General features: G+C 44.7%; 1 protein-coding gene across 3 annotated transcripts; it reads left to right on the forward strand.

Annotated features, from left to right (window-relative positions):
- Positions 1-23,641, forward strand: UBE2T (ubiquitin conjugating enzyme E2 T). Of its 3 annotated transcripts, XM_034767594.1 has the most exons (8): positions 60-147; positions 1,901-2,025; positions 8,273-8,385; positions 9,632-9,701; positions 10,689-10,794; positions 11,489-11,587; positions 11,752-11,835; positions 23,274-23,641. In XM_034767594.1, exons 3-8 carry the CDS (start codon positions 8,277-8,279, stop codon positions 23,400-23,402), a joined length of 597 nt encoding a protein of 198 aa, XP_034623485.1. In that variant the 5' UTR covers positions 60-147; positions 1,901-2,025; positions 8,273-8,276; the 3' UTR covers positions 23,403-23,641. The 3 variants fall into 3 exon arrangements, with proteins under 3 accessions (XP_034623484.1, XP_034623485.1, XP_034623486.1); XM_034767593.1 differs by lacking the exon at positions 1,901-2,025 and having other exon boundaries at positions 1-147; XM_034767595.1 differs by lacking the exons at positions 60-147; positions 1,901-2,025 and adding an exon at positions 232-421.
- Positions 23,642-24,343: the final 702 nt, after the last annotated feature.

Below are 24,343 nucleotides of genomic sequence, written 5' to 3' on the forward strand. Positions count from 1 at the left end.
CGACTCAGAGTGTGCCCGGATGGTTGCTAGGCGCCCCGGGAAGTCCCGCCCCTGGGCGTGGTCAGGCGAGGGCGCCAGTGCCGTCCCGTGTTGCACCACGCGCCCACAGCGTTCGTTTGGCAGTGTCCTGAGGCCGAGGCTGTGCGGGTGAGTGGGGGCGGCGGGGCCTCGAGCGGGGGTAGGGCGGTCGGTCGGTCACCCGCGCGCGGAGCCCGGGGCCACCTCAGCATGGCGGGCGGGATGGTCATGGCGGAGGGGGACAGTTAGCTCCCAGGGAGCTGACCCTGATCCGCGGGGCAGGGTGGTCATAGGGGACAGATAGCCCTCCTGGGCGGTGATCCTGACTCTGGAGATGGGCAGGTGGCCTCCATGGGGGAAGTGATCCTGATCCTGACCCTGTGAGTGGGGTGGTCGCAGACAGGTAGGTGCCCCCAACCGGGGGGGGGGGGTGTGACCCGGACTCTGGTGGTGGGCTGGTCATGTAGGGTTGGGGGGAAGTTAGTCCCCATGGGAAGTGACCCTGGTCCTTGGGGCAGGTTGGTTGTAGTGTGGGGATGGGAACAGTTACTCCCCCTGGGGAATGTCCCCAAACAGGGATTTCCCTACCTTCCCCCGGCCAGTCGTTTTCCAGCTAGATCTAGTTTTTAAAATTTTCTAGTTTGAAGAAAAATTCATTTTGTTGTTTGGAAATTTGAATTGAAGTTGAAACATTAACGCACACTTTAAAAGCATATGTATGATAAAATACTTGTTCCTGAAAATGCATAATAGGTTTGAAACCTACGAACAAAGACTGCCTCCCGCAGCTGTTTGTTACAACAGTGCTGACTCATTCATTTCAGAGAGGTTGGCCAACCTAATAATTTCAAATTATGATTTATAAACAACAGTAAATCATCATCATTCAAATGCTGATGTTTATTGGTGTTTTATGATGTTTAAAATGTGAGACCAAGAGTTAGCGCCAAATTGCTTTGCTGACAAAAATGTATGAAACTTGCTTACAGTAACTGGGCAGCCACAGCAAGCTTAACTCCTCTTTTATTGAAACTTCATGAAAGTTTATGCATATATATAGAAGGAATTAATATAATTTCTTGTTCTTGGGTTGACTAGATTAGTGTGTTTAATGACTGCTCTAGAATGCTAGATTTGTGACTGGGAAACTTATAAAAATATATGTTTCCTATTAGGCAAGGTTTTTAAAATGCCTTATTTGCCAAGGTTGTTATCTCACATTGTCACTATCTAGAGAGGTCATTATCTTGGGGAGTTTCTAAACTAAACACTTTTATAATTTTTCAAAAGTCAATTTAAATTAAATACATTAAAAAAATTGATATATATTTTGCTTTAGACATCTAAAACCTGTTGTTTGGTGTAATTTGCATTGTCCTATGTTAAATTTGCATTATCCTAACAAAACATTTAATTTATTAATTATGACAGTCTGTACTCTTATGTTCACCCTTTTTACAAGGCTAGGATAAATTTTGTACAAAGTATGCCTTGTGAGGTGTCATTTGAAAACTCATAATCTGTCAAACTTTATTTTCCTGGTAAAATGTGTGGCAACATTGTATGTGAAGTTATAGAATTCTACTTTATAAGGCATGTTCCAAATCTGGGGAACCGGCTTCAAACCGGTTCCCCAGAGACAAAAGACTTTATCCAGATGTCAACAAAATCAGATGGACTATCACCTGGTTAATTGGCCATTCTTTGGCAGGAAGAAAGGTGTGAGTGAGAACTTTACATATTGACAGCAAAACAGCTGGAAGTTTCTGTCCTCCAGTCTCCTGTTGCCTGACCTCTAGATGGAAATGATTGTCAAAGGGAAAAAAGAACTATAAGAAATGAGGAGAGAAGCCCCCAAACACTCCTTTCTCTTTGCTCACAGCATCAGAAACACCTGAAGAAACACTGAACTGGGGAGGGAGCTTGGCTGAAAGGATTCTAGCCAGTGAGACTGCAAAAGCATGTGGCAAGAAAGACATTGTACTTTGAATTCACTTAGCCTGTTAAGTAAGTTATTAGTTGCGTTTTGCCTTTTATTTTTTTGTAACCAATTTTGACTTTTATGCCTCATTACTTGTAATCACTTACAATCTTTCTTTTTGTGGTTAATAAACTTGTTTTATTGATTTATCTAAACCAGTGTGTTGGATTAAAGTGTTTGGGAATCTCTAACTGAGATAACAGGGTTTGTGCATATCACTTTCTGTTTATGAAATGATGGATTTTATATGAGCTTGCATTGTCCAGTAGAGTGCTGGGCAGTACAAGATGCATATTTCTGGGAGAAAGTCTGGGACTGGAGAGTTTCCTGGTGTTCTGCAGTGTAATTCATGAGTGACTGACTATAGCACTCATACTGTGTAGCTGGGAGCAAGTTACATGCTGGAGGCTGTGTGTGAACAGACCAGGAGTGGTCGTTCTCACTTTGAAGCAGTGTAAAAGCCATTGGCCATCATCTTTGAAAACTCATGGCGATCGGGGGAGGTCCCGGATGACTTGAAAAAGGCTAATGTAGTGCCCATCTTTAAAAAAGGGAAGAAGGAGGATCCAGGGAACTACAGGCCAGTCAGCTTCACCTCTGTCCCTGGAAAAATCATGAAGCAGGTCCTCAAGGAATCAATTTTGAAGCACTTAGAGGAGAGGAAAGTGATCAGGAACAGTCAGCATGGATTCACCAAGGGCAAGTCATGCCTGACTAACCTAATTGCCTTCTATGAGGAAATACCTGGCTCTGTGGATGAGGGGAAAACAGTGGATGTGTTATTCATTGACTTTAGCAAAGCTTTTAATACGGTCTCCCACAGTATACTTGTCGGCAAGTTAAAGAAGTATGGGCTGGATGAATGGACTATAAGGTGGATAGAAAGCTGGCTAGATCGTCGAGCTCAATGGGTAGTGATCAACGGCTCCATGTCTAGTTGGCAGCCGGTTTCAAGTGGAGTGCCCCAAGGGTCGGTCCTGGGGCCCGTTTTGTTCAGTATCTTCATTAATGATCTGGAGGATGTTGTGGACTGCACCCTCAGCAAGTTTGCAGATGACACTAAACTGGGAGGGTGGTAGATACGCTGGAGGGTAGGGATAGGATACAGAGGGACCTAGACAAATTAGAGGATTGGGCCAAAAGAAACCTGATGAGGTTCAACAAGGACAAGTGCAGAGCCCTGCACTTAGGACGGAAGAATCCCATTCACTGTTACAGACTAAGGACCGAATGGCTAGGAAGCAGTTCTGCAGAAAAGGACAGTGGACAAGAAGCTGGATATGAGTCAATAGTGTGCCCTTGATGCCAAGAAGGCTAACGGCATTTTGGGCTGTATAAGTAGGGGCATTGCCAGCAGATCAAGGGACGTGATCATTCCCCTCTATTCGACATTGGTGAGGCCTCATCTGGAGTACTGTGTCCAGTTTTGGGCCCCACACTACAAGAAGGATGTGGAAAAATTGGAAAGAGTCCAGCGGAGGGCAACAAAAATGATTAGGGGGCTGGAGCACGTGAGTTATGAGGAGAGGCTGAGGGAACTGCGATTGTTTAGTCTGCAGAAGAGAAGGATGAGGGGGGATTTGATAGCTGCTTTCAACTACCTGAAAGGGGGTTCCAAAGAGGATGGATCTAGACTGTTCTCAGTGGTGCCTGATGACAGAACAAGGAGTAATGGTCTCAAGTTGCAGCGGGTGAGGTTTAGGTTGGATATTAGGAAAAACGTTTTCACTAGGAGGGTGGTGAAGCACTGGAATGGGTTACCTAGGGAGGTGGTGGAATCTCCTTCCTTAGAGGTTTTTACGGTCAGGCTTGACAAAGCCCTGGCTGGGATGATTTAGTTGGGAATTGGTCCTGCTTTGAGCAGGGGGTTGGACTAGATGACCTCCTGAGGTCCCTTCCAACCCTGATATTCTATGATTCTATGATGATTCTATGAAAAGACACCCCAGGTTCAAAAACTAAGGGGAAACAGCTGTTCAACAGTCCAGATTGTACCCTGGGTAATGTCACATTCTTATGTTTTAAATGTTGCAGGTCAAAGTGAAAATGAAAAGACAAAAAACAATTCAACAATTTTTCCACTCAAAGGCCTCCAAAATCAGCCAAGATGAAGAACATACCAAGAATCAGGAATGTATCAACATGTCATCTGAAGGTTCAAATGGTGTATCTACATCCGAACAGTCTGAAGCACAAAGACAACTACCTACTGAAGAAACAGTGTCTCCACAACCTGAAGGCAGTTCCCGATGTTTGTCGGTCAAGCTTTTTCCATTTATTGAAGTTACAAAAGGTGATGCACCTCTTGCAAAAAAGCTTACGAAGAAGGAAAGCTTCCCACTGCTACAATTGATAATACTGGAGGAGCTTAGTTTGCCAGACCTGTCAGCAAAGCCAATGCCGATAAACTACATGAAAAGGCTGCAAAACTCCAAGCCTCTGTACTGCATCAACATGCAGAAAGCCTTATAAGCCAGTTACTGTCAAAACCAAGTCTAGAAGTACTTAATGAGACCATTTAAGAATGCTGAATGCACAACGTAGTTTGTGGGAACAAACATGGCGGTCGCATCATACTTTCTATTTAAGCAAGAGATACCACACACTACAAACTGGAGGTCAGTGTTAAGTGCATTGTCACTTGTTAACCGTGAACAAGACCGGCAAATGCTCACTTACTTTCTGCAAGAAACTCAAGTAAGTGGTTAGAAGCATGTGGTGCAACTGCAACTCAGCAGTTGAAAAAGTGAAGAATTCTCTTACCACATTCAAAAAATTTGCATACATGGCTCATAAATGCACTGATGCAAGTGGGTGTCAAGTATTAAGTCATTGTGTACGTTATCTTGATGTCAGTGGTAGGCCAGTGGATGCATTTCTAGATGCTCAGGTTATAGAAGACGCATCGGCTGCATCTGTGACAACCCACATCTTAGAAGAGTTAAATGTTTGTAAATTGGACCCCAAACATGGCTGCTTGTGCATTTGATGGAGCAGCAAACTTCTCTGGAAGGCATGGTGGAGTACAAGCTTTGCTCAGAGAAAAATGTAACCCTAGTCTCTCCTATACACGCTGCAAAGGCTGTCTACTCCAGCTAGCACTAGTACGAGCTGCATAATCTTCAAAGGTTTCTTGCATAATGACAGGTTTCATTATGTTAGTCAAATCTGTTAGTCTCTAAGGTGCCACAAGTACTCATAATCTTCAAAAGACATTAAAAAAGCCATAATTGTAATGACTTCATTGTACTGTGTTTTTTTTTTTTTGTTTGTTTTTTTTCAGCAAGAGTCCAAAAAGACTGAATGTATTGGAAGAAATAGAAGATTCTCTGGGACTGAAGTTCAAATTAGTCCAAGAGAAAACCCACTGGCTTTCTCATGAGCGATCCTTGGCTGTTGTCTTAAAATTACTGCAACCCTTATTACTGGCTTTGGAAAGTATCTACCAAGAGGGAACCGATCTAAGTAGTGAGACTAGTGCACTACTTTTGCTATTATGTTCAGAGAAAACAATCACTATTCTCTCTCTTGTAAGTCTACTGTTGAAACCACTTGGGTCATTAAACAATGCCATCTAGGCATCTGCTACAACAGTAGTAGATCTTTGTCCAGCAATAAAAGCTACAGTTGGATCATTCAGAGAAATATCCATTGAAAACGTACTGGAAGAAGCAAAGACTTCAATCCAAAAGTTAACTAATGAAAGACTAATGACTCTTCCTTAAGTGAAGAGGACAAGAAGTGTTTAAGCCAGCTGAAAAAGTACATTGACTTGATCCTTACAAATCTACAACAGCAACTTCTGGATTCTACTCAACCTCTGTATAGCTTTTACAGATGTCTGTCTTATAAAACACCGGCAATTGAGTGGAGTAAGGCACTGCCAGCAATGGGGCTGCCATGTGATCAGGACAGAATAGAGAATTTGAACGTAGAGTGGACTGCCATGCAACAAACGAATGAAGATTTGACTGCAGCTTCTTTTTTATCATTGTTAGTGGCTCAACCTGATCTTTGTGCTATGTTTCCTGGGATGAAAGAAGTAGGAATTCATCTCTTGCTACTCCCAGTCACAACAGCTACAGCTGAGTGTTCTTTTTCATCATTGAATAGGATTTTGTGTTCTGAAAAAAGTCGCCTTCTGCCTGATCACATGAATGATCATAATGGTCCCTTCTGACCTTAAAGTCTATGAGTCTATGAATGAACTAATGAGCCTATCAGTTGAAGGACTGGAAGTACTGGACACACGAGAAGCCACCAAAGATGAATGCACTGCATTAGAGAAGTTCATTAACAGAGTTGTGCAAAATTACAAGAAATCAAGAAGGATGTAGATGTAATGCTTCACAGAAGGCTTGAATAGCCAACTTCATTTGTGTGATGATTTTAAAATGAGTTAAATCTAATAAAATGCTTGTGGAACATTTTTCAGTTTTTACTCTGATGCCATACAACCCACCTTCGTCCTCATCGTCTCACCCCTTGGCTTTCACCCCCCCCGTAAATTCAAACACCGCCTCTAATTTCAATTCCTGGGGAGAAAACAATGTGGGGTAATCATGGGGAGATGGCGGACAATTAGCCCTAAGGGAGGGGGGAGTTGACCCTGACTCGGGGGTGGGGGCACAAGGGAATGCTTGGTTCTTCCCCACAGCTGGGTGGGGGCACGGGGATACATAGTTATCCTGGTGCAGGGTGAGTGACACCGTACCTCCTCCCCCCTCCACACACACACAGGGGCAGATTGTCCCTGCTTTGAAGTAACCACTGACATGGAGTGCAGGAAGGCTATAATTTCTGACAGGTGAGACCGTTCCCATATTAGGCAGTTCCTGATTACTATTCATCTATCTTGCTGCAGGCAAGGTTGGATCCCATTTTAATTCCCATTTGCCAAAATCTGTTCCCCATTGCCAGTAACCATTTTTTTGGCAGATGAGGGAAAGTTTCCTGGTTCTCTTTCTTGTCCCAGTTGGTGGGTGAGGATGTTTTCGTGTTTGACTGGGAATATTCATGGAGATTGCTCAGGATGGTTTTAACCACATACATTTGTACTGTATTGCAGCCACAACATGCTATAACGTGTTTTGGTCCCAACAGGCCTGGTGGTCTCATAACTGGTTACCCAGCATGGTTGATTATTTTGAACCTGTGTTGTGCATGAGCTGGCTTATAAGATGGTTTGGTCAGTTTTTAGTTATAGAATCATAGAAATGTAGGTCTGGAGGGAACCTCAAGAGGTTATCTAGCCCAGTGGTTCTCAGTAACCCAGTAAATAGTCTAGGGATGGAGGCCTTGGAGTGGTTTTGGTTGGATCCTGCATGGCACTCATCCCACAGTGCTGGCTCCTGCAGCTCCTGTGCTGTGGGGCTGGCTGCAAGAGCCATTTGTGTGAGTGGAGTTGTGACCTGCTCATGGGGTTACAGTGCCGCTTACTCAAATTTGGCCTACCCAGACTCCCGTCGTCATGATAGATGGGCCAAATCTGAGTGGCGCTGGGACCCCAGAGGTTGCAGTGCCTGGAACAAGGAGGCAAGCCCAGCCAGCCCAGGAGCTGTCACGTGACCATTTGAAACACCAATTTTGGGTACTGACCCGCGGGTTGAGAAACCCTGATCTAGCCCATCTTCCCTCCACCCCACCCTGCTGAGGAAGGATTAACCAAAAAAAGACCAAAATTCCATGCTTTAGCCAAGATCTATATCTAGGATAAAGCAAATTTTTGTTTTAACCTGGTTAGTACAGTTTAATAATAATAATACCTAGATTTTCATCCTAGATCTCAAAATGCTCTACGAAAGAGGTCAGTGTCGTTACTGCCATTTTTGCAGAAGAGAAAATTGAGGCACAGAGGTGTAAAGTGACATACCTAAGGTCATGCAGCAGGCCAGTGGCAGAACTGGGAATAGAATTGAGGTCTCTTGAGTCCCAGCCCAGTGCTCTATCCATTCTGGTGGACCAAATCATCTTACTACCTGGTTGGGCTACATGAGGGTGTATAAAATTTGGTTCTTGCTGCCATAGAGATGAGATGTTTTTAAAGAATTCCAAGGATCGTTGTTGTTTTTCATGGCTCTGCGTCACCCTCAACAGAATAGCTTCTAATATTAAAGGCTAAGTGCTGGCTGTTGATGAGTATTTAATGGCTGCTTCAAATGACTGTCCTCCTTGCACAACTGGTGTTTGACTTATTATTGTGAAAGCCAGTACCATATCTACAGTATGAAAGGCGCTAGCTATAAGGTGTTAATTCTCCTTACAATATTTCAGCACAATGCAAAGAACTTCACGACTGAAGAGAGAGCTGCATCTGTTGACCACAGAGCCTCCCCCAGGCATTATGTTCTGGCAAAACAAAAACCGGATGGATGATCTAGGAGCCCGTATGTATTACCATCATGGTTTGGGGGGTTTTGGGGGAGTGGAGGTGGTATGCGTTTCACTAAAATTCTCTCTGCTGTGGTAATGTTTACTGGGCAGTGTCTGTACTTAGCAATTTGGGGATGAAATTAACCCCAGTCCATGACATTTTTGTTTGATTCTTGTCCACTCTTCATCTTTTTTTTTTTTTTTTTTTTTAATTCCCCTTCTTTATGTTCCCTATTGATTGGATCCCTGGTCATGTGGCTAGGCGGCGTGGACCCGGGGGAGTAGTTAAGGAAACAGCCACACTGGTATGCTCCCTGTAACATGAGTTACTGTTGCTAGAAATAGCCGTAACCCCCTCTCATGGCTTTTCAACACTGCTGAAGTAGTCTGTGCATGTAGGGGGTTGGATGTGCTTTGCTAACAAGGTTTTATAGATGGCTTGGAGACTCAGGTTTCAGGTTTCCTGCTACAAGGAAGGCCAGGCATCCACAGAGTTCTCCCTCCATAACTTTAGATTAACTCCATTTCAGGCACTGGCTTCCAGAAGAAACAATACAGGGGAGCAGTATTTAGGATTATGGCCCTATAATCCTAAACATTAGCTTTGCCACCTTAACCCAAGAGATTGCTTGGGTCATTAGGCCAATTCTCAGTCCTGGTTCTAGGGCTGAACATTATTTCAACGTCTTTTTCAAGTATTGGCTGAAAATTCACCATAGTTATTGTATCATGCTCACAGTCTGGAACTTGAGAAATTGTCTCTCCTTCAGAAGTTGAAATTGGCCATGACTCCTGAAGTATGAGAAGGGAGGAAGTATCAAGGCTTCGCCTGGGTGTAAAGATAGGAAGGTCAGACACACGGAAGGAATTAGTGAAATAACATACTCTTTCTTGACTATGCGGAGCACTCGCTCAGCTGAGCTCCAGCAATACAATTTTTGTCAGTGAAGAGGTTCCAACCTGTAAGTCACTCTCTTTTTTTCTTCTTCTTCTTCTTCCAAAATTAGATAACTAATGATGGTTTAGGCTCTCCCTAGTTCTCACTTAAAACATAGGGGTTATTGACCTTACTGCACAGCAGGGTAGAACAAAATGTGACGAGGTGGCAATGGTCACTTCTGTTGGCAGATCCGGACATTGTTACAGTTAGAAACGGTGTGATGGGAATGCACGACTGTAGCAGAAGCATAATGAGAGTGGGAGCGGGGGGAACACTTACCCATTTTGAATGTTATAGTTGTCTAATTTTTTTTCTTTAAGAAATTTTGGGTGGTGCAAACACGCCATATGATAAAGGAGTTTTCAACTTGGAAGTAGTTGTTCCTGAAAGGTAATTAAATCACTGCATCTAAGAAGGTGGGCAGAAGGGGGAACACACATAGTAAGAAGGAATTTTTTTTTTTTTAACTTCCTGTCAAACATGTCCGTTTGTGTGAGATACGAAGAGGTGGTATCCTGTATATTAGGAGCATTGGAGCAATGGGCATAAAGTATAATAGTTTGGTTTTTTGCCTTCAGCCTCCCTGTTTGTGATATTATCAATCAGTTTTTAGGTGAGAGAGATTTTATTAATGTACTTATTTATTTTGTAATATGAAGATTTCACTTTCAAACTCCCCAGGTGTGTAACAATGCACAAAAAAAATCTAGAAATACTTTGTCAGGATCCTTAAATTATTTTGATGCCTTTAAACAATTTTGAAAGGGGTGGGGGGAAGTACCTGTATGGTGCATAAATTCATGGAGAATAGGTTCATCAATGGCTATTAGCCAGGATGGGCAGGAATGGTGTCCCTAGCTGCTGTTTGCCAGAAGCTGGGAATGAGTGACAGAGGATGGATCACTTGATGATTACCTGTTCTGTTCATCCCTCTGGGGCACCTGGCATTGGCCACTGTCAGAAGACAGGATACTGGACTAGATGGACCTTTGGTCTGACCCAGTATTGCATCTTTTTCCTGTTTACAGCTGAAGTGAATTGATGTAACTAAGAGATGTCAGGGAAAATGAGAAAAGCAAGTAATCTGAGGCAATGAGAAGTTAGCTTCCGAGCAAAAGGGAATTTAGTGCTGTGCAAAGGACAGAAACCAAATTGAAAACAGTCAAGGCCTTTGTGTTAGAGGGCATGACCAGAGATGGGGCTGTTTCCTCCAAAAACTTGCTGAGGAGAAGATGGTTGGAATTTGCAGGTGGCTGGGGAGAGGACACTATAGTGTCGTTTGTGGTAATGTGGCAAATGGAATGCTAATGGAACTGAACATTCAATTTAGATTATATTTCAAATGAAATCTGTTTCTTTAACACCTGTTCTTTAAAGATATCCATTTGAACCCCCGAAGATTCGCTTTCTGACACCCATCTACCATCCCAACATTGACTCTGCTGGAAGGATTTGCCTGGATGTTCTGAGATTACCACCCAAAGTAAGGCAGTGCTACTCTAGTGGGGATCAACAAAGTTACAGATGATGCTAAACTCCCCTATTGTCCTGGCTGTAAAAAGCTTCACTGATATTAAATATTGACTCTTGTTTACATGGATACTCCTGATACAGGTGACTGTATAATGCATGCCATTGGTTACTCACTAAGATGTATTTTCCTTTGCTTTTTTTGATGCTTTAAGGGCTGGGATTTTCAAAGGGACCTATGAGTCAGGTGCCCCTCTGAAAATCACAGCCTGGATCCTGATACAATACAGATGTAGACGACACTGCAGGTCAGTGTTAATTAAGTTGGAGTGAGATCTCTGTGTCACTAGAATTGCTCTCTTGAAATGGCCCGAATAGAAGCTGTAGGGCTAATTGGTATGAGCACTGTCCCTCTGTCTGTCTGCTGTAGAGCAAGTTAGCACTGTAGCTGTGGTGAACCAAAAGAGTGAGAGCCAGGTCGGTTTTTCTCCTTTGTAGGAGAGGTCAAAACTTTACTGGTTTGAGGTCCACTAACCTGGCATCAGATGTTTTCCCTGCTGTATAAACTGACCACCTGGTGGTAACCACCTTATGTACTGCACTGAGGTCTGGAAACTCCAGAGGAAAATTTGTTTTCTGTATATCAGCTAATGATCAGACTTCTTCTCCCTGTTAAGCTCTGTTTTTATTATTCTGTTGCTGTGAAGGGTGCCTGGAGGCCATCCCTGAATATCTCCACATTGCTGACCTCCATACAGCTTCTGATGAGCGAGCCTAACCCTGATGACCCCCTCATGGCAGACATAGTACGTACTCTTCTTTTGTTCCCTTGGTGCAAATGCTGGTGCATGCAAGTTAGAGCAGAGATTATATGGTACTTGTGCTCATTCTTCTATATATGGAACTAAGAGTGTTCACAGGTGCTTGATTAAGTGTCTGTCCTCCTTGTCTCTTGCTTTATTATTTCTAGTCCTCGGAGTATAAATACAACAAGGAAGTGTTCATCAAAAATGCCAAACAATGGACTGAGAAGCATGCAAGCCAGCAAAAGAGGGTAAGAAATGTACCATGCTTTGATTCTGCTACAAAGGAGTTGGGTGTAGGCTAATCTTCACATGTATAATCTTGCTAGTCCTCAGGAAGTAATATGGGTGACGCAGATATAGGCATCACTTTCAATAGCCTCTAACCCACTGACCCCAGTGCATTTTTGGATGTCTATTTCAAGTTCCAATTCAGTATTATTTTATTGGGAGTGGATTGCCTGTCTTCATAGAATTGAGTCCCTGGGTTGCCAGGGCTGTGATTGTGCCCTAAAGTGAACTCTCTGAATTTAACTTCGCTCTTTAAGAAATTTTTGTTAATTCTGTTTAGGTAAACTTTACTTTGTTTCCCTACCCTTGTTGTCATAGCTAGAGATTCCTGTGCATGTGGCCTAGGATACACTTAAAGTTTTTTCGTATAACTATACTGGTATAGTTATGCAGGCAAAACCTTCCTAGTGTAGACACAGCTTATACCAGCAAAAGGACTTTTTTGCTGATATAACTGCAGCTAGGTGTACGCTATAGACTTCTACTCGGATAACTGTCAGTTGGGATGTGAAGAGGTGTGTGATCCCTGACTGACAGAGCTGTGCTGGCAGAAGCCCCTAATGTAGATGCAGGTATTCCAGCAAAGCTGCTCTTTTACCAGTATAGTTTGTGTCATTTGTGATGTGGTTGGAGAGGTGGTTTTACCATATATGTAGACCATATTCTGTCGGCGTAGCTGTGTCCACACTAAGTGTGCTTTCCGGGTATGGTATATTGATATTCCTGTACTAGTAAAGTGCTCCTAGTGTAGACATAGCTTGTGTCTACACTAGGGCTCTTTGCTGGTTCTAAAAACGTTTATTTAAAAACATCACACCCATAACTGACATTATTATACTGGCAACATTTCTAGAGTATACCTGACCTCTATCTCAGGTGAGTCCTTTTACTTCTTGTGTCTGCTCTGCATGGACTTACGAAAAGTGCCCTGGGATATTGTTAAGAGTTGGGGTCTGTCAAAATGTCCCTTCCTGTTGTACCTTGTGCTGGCTTTCTGTTTGTGTAATATAAATGTACAGTTATATTTGGGAAATGTATGGTCATATGCAGATTATAGAAGGGGATTATGTCCTCTTAACATGGGGATTGCTCATGACAACTGTCACAGGGTGGCTGGCCCCTGAACCTGAGTAGGTCCAACTCCCCTATGCAGGTGCTCCCAGGTAGGCCAGGTAAGGGAGCAGGGTTGCACCTGCTGCTGTAGAGTGAGTTCCACTGAAGGGCTGGCTATGAAAAGGAACTGGCTGATGGAGAGTGAGACAGGAAATTGCAGGAGGCAGGACTGCCAGAATCCCTGTCGAGGAGAGGTATTGAAAGCCTGAGATTCAAAGGGTGAGCTGAGAATGTTTTTGTTGGTTTCTTTAAGTTTGGGAATAAAACTGCATTAAAGAGACTGTGGGTGTGGCAGAGTGTTTTGGCAAGCTGGGAAGGAGCCCTGCCTTGTGACAACATCCCTCTACTAGTATTTGTGAGAGGTTAAATGAATTTAAGAAAAGTAGATTCCATACTTTATTATTTATTTGTATTGTGGTCATGCCTAGAAGTCCCAGTCAAGGCTTGGGACCCCTTTGTGCTAGCGCGCGTGCACACACACACCACCACCCCGAGGGTCCCTGCCACAAAGACTTTGCAGTCTGAGTATATATAATGAGACACAGTGGTTGTATATAATGAACTACTGCAATGATTATGATTAGAGTAGAAAGCAGAGGGCAGACACACCAGCTGCCCAGCCAATGTTACGTGCTTTGTAAGCATTACAAATGTACTAACCCTATATTCACAGACATGGAAGGTGATGGTCACTCCTCTCTGTGGTTTTACCATGTGGGTAAAACATATAGGGCCTGCTATTCAACTCTTTTCCTTCTGTGTAGCTCCTGAAGGTGGAGCTAGACATTTTAGTTCTCCAACAAATTTATTCTAGTCATAATGGACTGTGTCTCTAGCTGCCCCAGTGCTGTGGTGATGCTCAATGGGGACAAGGGAGTTGGCTGTCAACCCACTGAAGACTTTCTGGCAGGTGGGTTTCCTTAGTATCATGTTTGTTTGGGAGAGATCTTTTATGCTGAAGCATATTAGTGAAAGGATGAGAGGATATAACTAGGCATCCTTCTGCACCCTCGCCTGATGAAATGCCATGGTCAGGAGTCTTCCCAGAACTCCTTAGGCAACATTAAAAACATTTTCAGATAAAGTGTATACCTGAAGTCCTATGTTTAGGGTGGCTAATAGGCTCAGTAGGAGTTCCCTGGGATTTTACTCTTTGAGCAAGCTCCTGTATGTGTACAAAGTTGAGGCCCTACTAGACCTAGTGTGAAAGGAGTGAGGGCAACAGGTCTGTCATAGTGGTGATGGAGGAGAAATTGCCCCTTGCACAGCATGAGACAAATGGTTGTAGGTGCAGAATGCTAGGACAAGTTTAGAGATGTGGTCTCTTGAGGCAGAAAAACATGCAGCCAGCTGCTGCCCATTTCCACATGCTCAGCAAAGAGACTGTTTTAGTATTCTCCCCTGGATGCAATGGGAGGGAGTGGAGCTCGTGATAGAAGGGATGCTCTAATTTCTCAACATATCAGCTACGGAGAGATAAAAGAAGGCTACGTAGGGTCTGATTTTCCATTGTCCTGTACCGTGTGCTGTCATGTAGGCCAGTGTAAAGTGCTCAGTTGGCAGCGTTACTCACGTTGCACTGCTGTGAAGTGCTGGACCGTGGAGAATCAGGTCCTAGATGTGTGGAGGAGAGGGAAAAGCAGGGACCCTGGTACTACCCCCCGCCCAACTAGCTGCTAGGATGGATCGTGACTCAGAACTCTTCATAGTGCTTGATTAGAGAAGTGCAGCAACTGCGGAATAGCTTCTATTTATTGACCTTTCAAATAAAATGGCTTTAACAAAGGAGTCAAAGGCAGCCTTCAGCCTCAGTTGGTTAGTGTTTCCTTTTTCCGCTCAAATATCCAGCAAGCTGTAGAGGAAACAACTAGAATTGTTTTGCAATTGTAACACTAGGAGGCACCTGCACCCTTGACAATTGTCTGACTTCTAGAAAATAGCTGGGCAGTCTCATTCCCCAGACTAATGAAAATGAGGTACTTGTTGACCAATTTACCTTCCTACTGGAGAATGTACTTGTCTTGTTCCTCCAGTAGGTGGTGTATTTGGTTTTGTATTATCTCAGCTTCTCATGGCAAATGGGGACTGATGTCTGACAAAGTCCTTGCCTCCTAGGCTCTGCACAGCTCTGTGCCTGCCCCTTGGCTCACTGCTTCCACCAACCCCTGTTCCACTTGGGCCCTGTGCTCAGCTAATCCTGCCTTTTCGTCACACTCCCTTTTTGTCTTTCTCCCCCAAGCACCTCTTTGGGCACCCTGTGTGCCCCAAACAAGCTCTCTGATCCTGCGTGCCATGGAGCCATTGTGCTATCCCAACACCCCATTTCTTCTGCTGATCTCCCCTAACCTGACCACTCTCCTCCCTTAAATTAGTAATTTAAATCACATTTTAAAACTATGGGGAACTGTTTATATGGGGTTAATCAGCCTTGTGACATTACTTTGTGTAAGCCTTGTCCTCCCCTATCTGCATCCTTGAGCATTGTCTGTCCCAAAGTCCTGTCTAACTTAGGCTGTAAGCTCTTTATGCAGGGATTGTGTCTTTCATTTGAAAGGTCTGTCTCCTATGTATACAGGCCTTGCTTTTGTGACTGGCAGGTCCATTGCAATGTAACTGTCACGGGAGGCCGTGATGGTGCAGGGTGAGGAGATCCCTTGGGTAACAATCTCTCAGCTCTATAGGTTTTGCTGATGGGGACTGAGACCTTGAATGTGCCGTTTTCAATGGGGTGCCAGTATTGTGAGCAGAGTAGTAGGATAATGCACACCTGGCACCTGTGTTGCTGCAACATTCTGAACTAATGGCAGGTTTGTTTAAGATTGTACCTAGCTATGAAATCAACAGAGAATTACAGTAATCAAGCCTGGAGGTCCATGAATGTGTGGATCAATGTGGCTAAGCCTGCACCTGCCAGGAGGATGCAAAGTTGTCATAGCAATGGAGCCCTACAAATCTGCAGATATCCCTTTTATATCTGCGGATATCCATGGATCACGTTTGCGGCTTGCGGATCGGATGCAGGTACAAATTTTGTATCCGTGCATGGCTCTGCATACTGGCTGTAAGTTGAAAAGGGCATTCCCCTGTGGCTGTAGCTACTGGAATATCCAATCCAAGTGGACACTAGGCCTGTGGGTTTTTCAAGGATTTGAGAGGGAGGCTGTATGATGCAGGGTGATATTGCAAAGGTGCTTCTTTTCTCCACCAGCTTCACCTCAATCTTTCCAGTCAGCTGCTCTCCTCTAGTTGCTTATTTTAGCTTGTATTCCTTAGGTGCCTGTAACTCCTCTGTATCCTGTTATGTACTTGGGGGAAAAAAAAGACAAGAAGAGTGTTAAGGTTGCAAAGTCAAGCACTTGAGAGTTAGGAAGTGTCAGAGTTAAGGTTGCTTGTACAATCTGAATTTGCCCCCTTCTTTCATAATACTCAGTGTTTAATTAAATGATTACACACTTATTATTTATTTGTATTACTGTAGTAGCTAGGAGCCCTAGTCATGGACCAGAATCCCATTGTGCTAGGAAAAGACAAAGTACAAACTTTTTGCCAGAGCCCCCCGGCTTCATTCAGTGCAACAGATGGACAGTATTCACTGACATGGTTATTCAGTGTTTTTATTCTCCTCATTGAGTTACCCTGTGCCTCACTTAGTACATATCATCCAAATCCTGCTCTGGAGACAGAATTATTAATTCCCTTGTGGGCTTTTCTAGGGTGCTCTTCATTACAGTATCTGAGTTTTCAGAAACATTAATGAAATTATCTTCACAACATCCCTATTGAGGTAGGGAGGCATTAATTTAATCTTATAGTGGGGGAACTGAAGCACAGATATTGAGGCCAAAATAGCCCAAGTGTCCACAAATTTTGGATGCCCAATTTGAGACGGGCGGGGCCTGATTTTTCAGGTCACTTAGCATTTTTATGGCACTTTGTATGTTCAAACAACAGTTCCCATTGATTTCAATTAGCAGTTGTAAGTGCTCAGCACTTCTACAAATCAGGCTCCAGAATCTCAAGTTGGGCACCTAGAAAATGAACACAGTGGCCACCTGTGAAAATGTTGATTTTACGTGACTTATCCAGCATCACATAGGAGCTCTGTGGCCGAATCCAGTTCTTCAGGGTGGCATTCAACTGTTCTAACCACGAGACCATCCTTTCTCTTCCTGAAATTCACTGCCTTATTCATGACACAGTTAACTTCTGCAACAAATGAGGCTGGGCTCCTACCTGTTAAGAGTGCTAATGCCAATGTAAGATTCAGGCCTGTATTTTTGCCTAAGATAGCATTTTGGGTTTTGCTTGCCTGTTTGAGTCTTGATATACTTACATTCTTACTAATATGTGAGAACAAAGGACAAATGCACTGTGTATGTTGCTTCTGCCTAGCCAGATGGGTTTATTAGCATACTGGGAACAGATACGAGCAGATTGTGTTACTAGAGCGCACACTTTAAGACTGCCTCAACTCCTCTCTCAAGGCAAGGTCAAGCAACCATTGGGGAGGGGCAAATGGGGATTGGGGGGAATGTATAAAACACTAAAAGGCCAAAGAAATGCCTGTCCCTGACCATAGCACAACCTCACTCCTTACCCCTGCCATGGGGTACAAAAGAGATGGGACGAAGACCCACGACCCCCCAAAATGGAACATGACCATAAGTTGTAAGGGGTGGGACTATGGGCGTGCATCTCAGGTATAATTATGCCTGCTGAGGAGGGCTGGGACAGGACACTGGGAAACAAGGCTCTGCGATATCAGAGTTGTGGGATACATGTTTGCTGGAAACTAACCCCAATAAACATCGCATTGCCTGCACTTCGGATTTCTGGTCTTCTGCTTTCTGTCTGGGTGACAAGAACCAGGGGAGAGGGTGAAGGGAAAACACTCTTAACACTATAGACAATGGCTTCTTTCACTATGCAAGCCTGATTTGTTCCCTGAACACTGCTCATCTTGTGTACTGAATGAGATGGGCGTCCTGAGGAAAAATAGTATGTGATCATGTAATTAAAGGGGAGGAGGGGAACTTAGGGCAGGTCTACACTAGAAAGTTAGGGCGACCCAGCTATGTCACTCAGGGATGTGAAAAATTCACACCTCTGGGAGACGTAGTTAAGCTGGCGTAATCCCCAGTGTAGACAATGCTAGGTTAACAAAAGAATTCTTCCATCAACCTAGCTACTGACTCCCAGAGAGGTGAATTTACGACAGTGACAGAAGAACCCCTTCCATCACTGTAGCGAATCTCTACGCTACATCTATGCCACTGTAGCGTTTCTAGTGTAGACATAACCTAAGGCTCTACTAGTTATGGCTGTGGGGGGGGAAAAAACAACCTTGAAAATGTGACCCAGGTGTCACCATCTGCCTGAGTGAGAAACAAATAGTTCTAAAGTGTGAGCTGCCTCATTTGTCTCATGGGTGATGACTCGGATGTCAGTGATAATACTTTAAATAAAAACATAGTTAACTAGAGTTGGTTGACATTTTCACAGGAATGTGTTTTTTGGCACACTTTTTGATTAATTTTCCCTTTTTTTCCTTCACTCCCAAAATTCGGGAAGTCTGAAGAGTTAGAAAGTTCCAGAGTGGCAGAAGGAAACATAGGTGTGGAAGGGACTTCCTGGCTCATCAAGTCCAGTCCCTGCTATCACAGGCAACCCCATCAAATAACATGGGTCATAAATTTATCAAACTCTGTCTTAACACTAGTTAGACAGTGCTTCTATTGGGAGGCGGTTCCAGAACTCACTTTTCTGATGGCTAGAAACCTTCTAATTTCCAGCCTAAATTGGTCAATTTATACACTTTCAGGCCTGGTCTACACTATGACTTTAATTCGAATTTAGCAGCGTTAAATCGGATTAACCCTGCACCCGTCCACACAACGAAGCCATTTATTTCGAAATAAAGGGCTCTTAAAATCGATTTCTGTACTCCACCCCGACGAGCTGAGTAGCGCCAAAATCGATATTGTAATTTCGAATTAGGGTTAGTGTGGCCGCAATTCAATGGTATTGGCCTCCGGGACCTATCCCACAGAGCACCATTGTGACCGCTCTAGACAGCAATCTGAACTCAGATGCACTGGCCAGGTAGACAGGAAAAGCCCCATGAACATTTGAATTTTATTTCCTGTTTGCCCAGCGCGGAGAGCACAGGTGACCACACATAGCTCATCAGCACAGGTAACCATGCAGGCCGATAATCGAAAAAGAGCACCAGCATGGACCATACGGGAAGTACTGGATCTGATCGCCATATGGGGAGAGGATTCAGTGCTAGCAGAACTTTGTTCGAAAAGACGAAATGCCAAAACTTTTGAAAAAATCTCCAAGGGCATGATGGAGAGAGGCCACAATAGGGACTCAGATCAGTGCCACGTGAAAGTCAAGGAGCTCAGACAAGCCTATCAAAAAACAAAGGAGGCAAACGGTCGCTCCGGGTCAGAGCCACGGACATGCCGGTTCTACACCGAGCTGCATGCATTTCTAGGGGGGGCTGCCATCACTACCCCACCTCTGACCGTGGATTCTGAGGCGGGGATAATCTCATCAGCTAGACCTGAGGATTCTGCGGACAGGGAAGAGGAGGAGAAGGAGGAGGAGGACGAGCTTGCGGAGAGCACCCAGCACTCCGTTCTGCCCAACAGCCAGGATCTTTTTCTCAGCCTGACTGAAGTACCCTCCCAAGCCAGTATCCAAGACCATGACCCCATGGAAGGGACCTCAGGTGAGTTTACCTTTTAAAATATAAAACTTGTTTTAAAAGCAAGCGTTTTTTAATGATTACTTTGCCCTGAGGACTTGGGATGCATTCGCGGCCAGTACAGCTACTGGAAAAGTCTGTTAACGTGTCTGGGGATGGAGTGGAAATCCTCCAGAGACATCTCCATGAAGCTCTCCTGGAGGTACTCCAAAAGCCTTGCCACAAGGTTTCTGGGCAGTGCAGCCTTATTCCGTCCTCCATGGTAGGACACTTGACTGCTCCATGCTTGCAGCAAGTAATCTGGTATCCTTGCATGACAAAGCCTGGCAGCGTATGGTCCCGGTGTTTGCTGGCATTCAAGCAACATCCGTTCTTTATCTCGCTGTGTAATCCTCGGGAGAGTGATATCGCTCATGGTAACCTGGTTGAAATACGGGAATTTAATTAAGGGGACAGAGGTGGCCGTTCCTACTGGGCTGTTTGCCTGTGGCTGAAAAGAAATCCTTCCCTGCAGTTAGCCAAGTGCGGGGGGAGGGGGGGGAAATTGGCCCAGAGCTTTTCGCGTTTGGCTAGGAGGGATCGTCCCTGATACCAGCCATGCAGTGCGGGGAGGGATAAAACGATCATCCAAAGAATTGGATGGGGGGGGGGTTAGTTTGTTTTCTGCTGCTGAAGTTTAACAGGAAAACCGCAGCACTCAATGGACTTTGCTTGATATGTGGGAAAGAAGGGCACAGAAGCCGAAAGACAATGGCTTACCATGGCCGCATGCAAGCCGAATTCTGTTGCCCGGACCTGCGTCTGTGATCTCTAGCAGCAAAGCCACAGGCACTCAATATTAAGAGGCAAAATGCGACCTTGCACAGAAATCACGTGCTATGTAATGTGAATAGTGTTGGTCACCGTGAAAGAGTATAAGTATTGTTCTGCAAAATGTATCTTTTTTTTAAAAAATTCTCTTCTTTTTTTCCTCCCTCCAGCAGCAAATTCTTCAAGCCTCCCTCCTCCGTCCCGAAGGCTATCTCAGATAAGGCGTCGGAAAAAGAAGACGCGAGACGAGATGTTTGCCGAAATCATGGAATCCACCCGCAGTGAAAGAGCTCATCTGAATGAGTGGAAGGACACGGTTTCAAAGTATAGGAAAGAAGCTAGTGAACGTGAGGACATGAGGGACCAACGTGAGGAGAGGAGAGACACTCGAGATGAGAGGTGGCGGCAGGAAGATCAGAGGAGGCAGGATGCAACGCTGGGGTTGCTGTGTGAGCAAACAGACATGCTCCGGCATCTGGTGAAGCTTCAGGAATGGCAGCAGGATAACAGAGTGCCGCTACAGCCCCTGTATAACCACCCCCTCCTCCTGTTCCATAGCCTCCTCACCCAGACTTGTAAGAACGCGGGGGGGGAGGCTCCGTACACCCTCCCATTCCACCCCAGTGGACAGCCCAAGCAAAAGGCTGTCATTTTTTAACCTTTTTTTAGTGGCCTTTTCCTTCCCGCCGATCCTCCTCCCAGACCCCGGGTTCCCTCCCTCTTTTTATAATCAATTAATAAATAATAAATGAGTTTTAAACGATAGTGACTTTATTTCCTTTGAAAGCAAGCTGGGGGAAGGGGGAGGGTGGGTTCCTTACAGAGAATGAGTCAATAAAGGGAGCGGGTTTTCATGAAGGAGAAACCATCAGAAATTTCACACTGTAGCCTGGCCAGTCATGAAACTGGTTTTCAAAGCTTCTCTGATGCACAGCGCTTCCTGGTATGCTCTTCTAATCGCCCTGGTGTCTGGCTGCGCGTAATCAGCAGCCAGGCGATTTGCCTGAGCCTCCCACCCCGCCATAAAGGTCTCCCCCTTACTTTCACAGAGATTGTGGAGCTCACGGCAAGCAGAAATAACAATGGGGATATTGGTTTGGCTAAGGTCTGAACGAGTCAGTAACCAGTGACCTTTTAAACAGCCAAATGCACATTCTACCACCATTCTGCACTTGCTCAGCCTGTAGTTGAACAGCTCCTGACTCCTGTCCAGGCTGCCTGTGTATGGCTTCATGAGCCATGGCATTAAGGGGTAGGCTGGGTCCCCAAGAATAACTATTGGCATTTCAACATCCCCCACGGTTATTTTCTGGTCCGGGAAGTAAGTCCCTTGCTGCAGCCATTTAAACAGAGTAATGTTCCTGAAGACGCGAGCATCATGAACCCTTCCCGGCCAGCCCACGTTGATGTTGGTGAAACGTCCCTTGTGATCCACAAGTGCTTGCAGCACCATTGAAAAGTACCCCTTGCGGTTTATGTACTGGGTACCCTGGTGCTCCGGTGCCAAGATAGGGATATGGGTTCCATCTATCGCCCCACCACAGTTAGGGAATCCCATTGCAGCAAAGCCATCCACTATGACCTGCACATTTCCCAGAGTCACTACATTTCTTAGCAGCAGCTTAGTGATTGCTTTGGCTACTTGCATCACAGCAGCCCCCACAGTAGATTTGCCCACTCCAAATTGATTCCCGACTGACCGGTAGCTGTCTGGCGTTGCAAGCTTCCACAGGGCTATTGCCACTCGCTTCTCAACTGTGAGGGCTGCTCTCATCTTGGTATTCTGGCGTTTCAGGGCAGGGGACAGCAAGTCACAAAGTTCCATGAAAGTGCCCTTACGCATGCGAAAGTTCCGCAGCCACTGGGAATCGTCCTACGCCTGCAACACTATGCGGTCCCACCAGTCTGTGCTTGTTTCCCGGGCCCAGAATCGGCGTTCCATGGATAGAACCTGCCCCATTAACAACATGATCTCCAAAGCACCGGGGCCCGCAGTTTGAGAGAATTCTGTGTCCATTTCCATGTCCTCATCACGCTTTGTCGCTGTGCTGCCATTGTCGCCGCCGCCTCCTCGCCTCGTTTTTCTGGTCCTGGCTCAGCATAAACTGCACAAGAACACGCGAGGTGTTTACAATGTTCATGACTGCTGTTTTGAGCTGAGCGGGCTCCATGCTTGCCGTGGTATGGAGTCTGCAGTGTTCACCCAGGAAAAAAGGCGCGAAATGGTTGTTTGCCGTTGCTTTCATAGAGGGTGGGGTGAGGCTGTACCCAGAACCACCTGCGACAATGTTTTTTGTCCCATCAGGCACTGGGATCTCAACCCAGAATTCCAATGGGCGGGGGAGACTGCGGGAACTATGGGATAGCTACCCAGAGTGCAACGCTCCGGAAATCGACACTAGCCCCGGTACATGGACGCACACCGCCGAATTAATGTGCTTAGTGTGGCCGCATACATTCGACTTTATACAATCTGTTTCCAAAATTCGAATTATATAAATTCGGATTAATCCCATAGTGTAGACATACCCTTAGTGTTGGATTTGTATACAGTAGTCTGAAGTGCTTTGGGATATTTCCCCCCACACACTGTGTTATAAATGTGTAATTCTGGCAATAATTTTCCAAGAGGAAATGATAGTGTGTCTCCAGGAAGTGAACGCTCCTTCTAGGGCAGACTTGATCTTTCAAACTGACTGTGAATGTTACAAATATAAAGATAACCTTCTTTGTTTGAATCCTTTGTGTCTTCTATACCAGGCTTCCAAAACTCCAGATGAGGAAGTGACCCAAAGCGAGGCTAGCACTCCCAAAGAATTTGCCATCTCCCAGAAGAGAAAAGCAAATGATATCAGCAGGAAGGGGAAAAAACCCTGCCTTGATTCGTAGAGGTTCTCTGTGTAAATAAACATTTTTCTGAATGTGTAACACTGGCAGGTTTCACTTGTCTCTCTCTGAGTGAGCTAACATTTGCGATGGAAGGGGGTTGTTTTCAAATTAAAGCTGCTTTTATTTTATTTCAGTAACATTACATGTTTTGTATTCTTGTTTGTCTTGCATTGTTTGTCTCTAAATATTGTGAAGGAAGGCAGAATTGGGAATAATAAATCAGTCTTACATGTTTTAGAGTCCTCTTGTGATGATGGTTATTGTGTGAATGAGAAATTGCTTAACATTGCCCAGGGACGGTATGTGGCCAGTCTGGCTTTTTTGTTTTTGTGGTTGACGACAGGCTAGAAATTGGAGCAAATAATTAAAGGATGTACTTGAATTTGTAAGTAATATTTTGCTGTTTCCTGCCCCAATTGAAACATCAGCACACCTGCCTGTAGCAGACACTTTAGTTTCCCTTGTTGGAGTAATAATAGTAAATGATACATGAGTGTGGATATATTGTATACTCTGTATCTCACCCTTTCCCCAGCCATCTTCCCACCTGTGCAATCAGTAACCAGCTCATAAATCAGAAGAACACTACTTCCACAAGCTGAGCAGATGGCTTAATGTTTTATAGCCCAAACTGGAGCAGAGTCTACGGGGAGACTTAAACTGGTGTAATTTATACCTTCCAGTCCCTTAAGGCATATTTGCATCCACTCATCAACTTGTAACTTACACCTCAAGTCTGCATGTGGCCATTGAATGTAAAGGAATCTAAATTTTGGTAATCTTGATACCTGAGGGACTGAAAAAGGTGAGAGTTATTTCTCTTGCTATGCTAACTGGGCTATGTAAGAAATTGTAATTTAATGCAGCAACTGCTATTCCTCACTTCCTTCTGACTTCCCAACATGTGAGTTTTACCAACTTCACTTCCCTTATGCACTAGT

Source organism: Trachemys scripta, chromosome 4 (genome assembly GCF_013100865.1).
Source record: "Trachemys scripta elegans isolate TJP31775 chromosome 4, CAS_Tse_1.0, whole genome shotgun sequence".
NCBI lineage: Eukaryota > Metazoa > Chordata > Testudines > Emydidae > Trachemys > Trachemys scripta.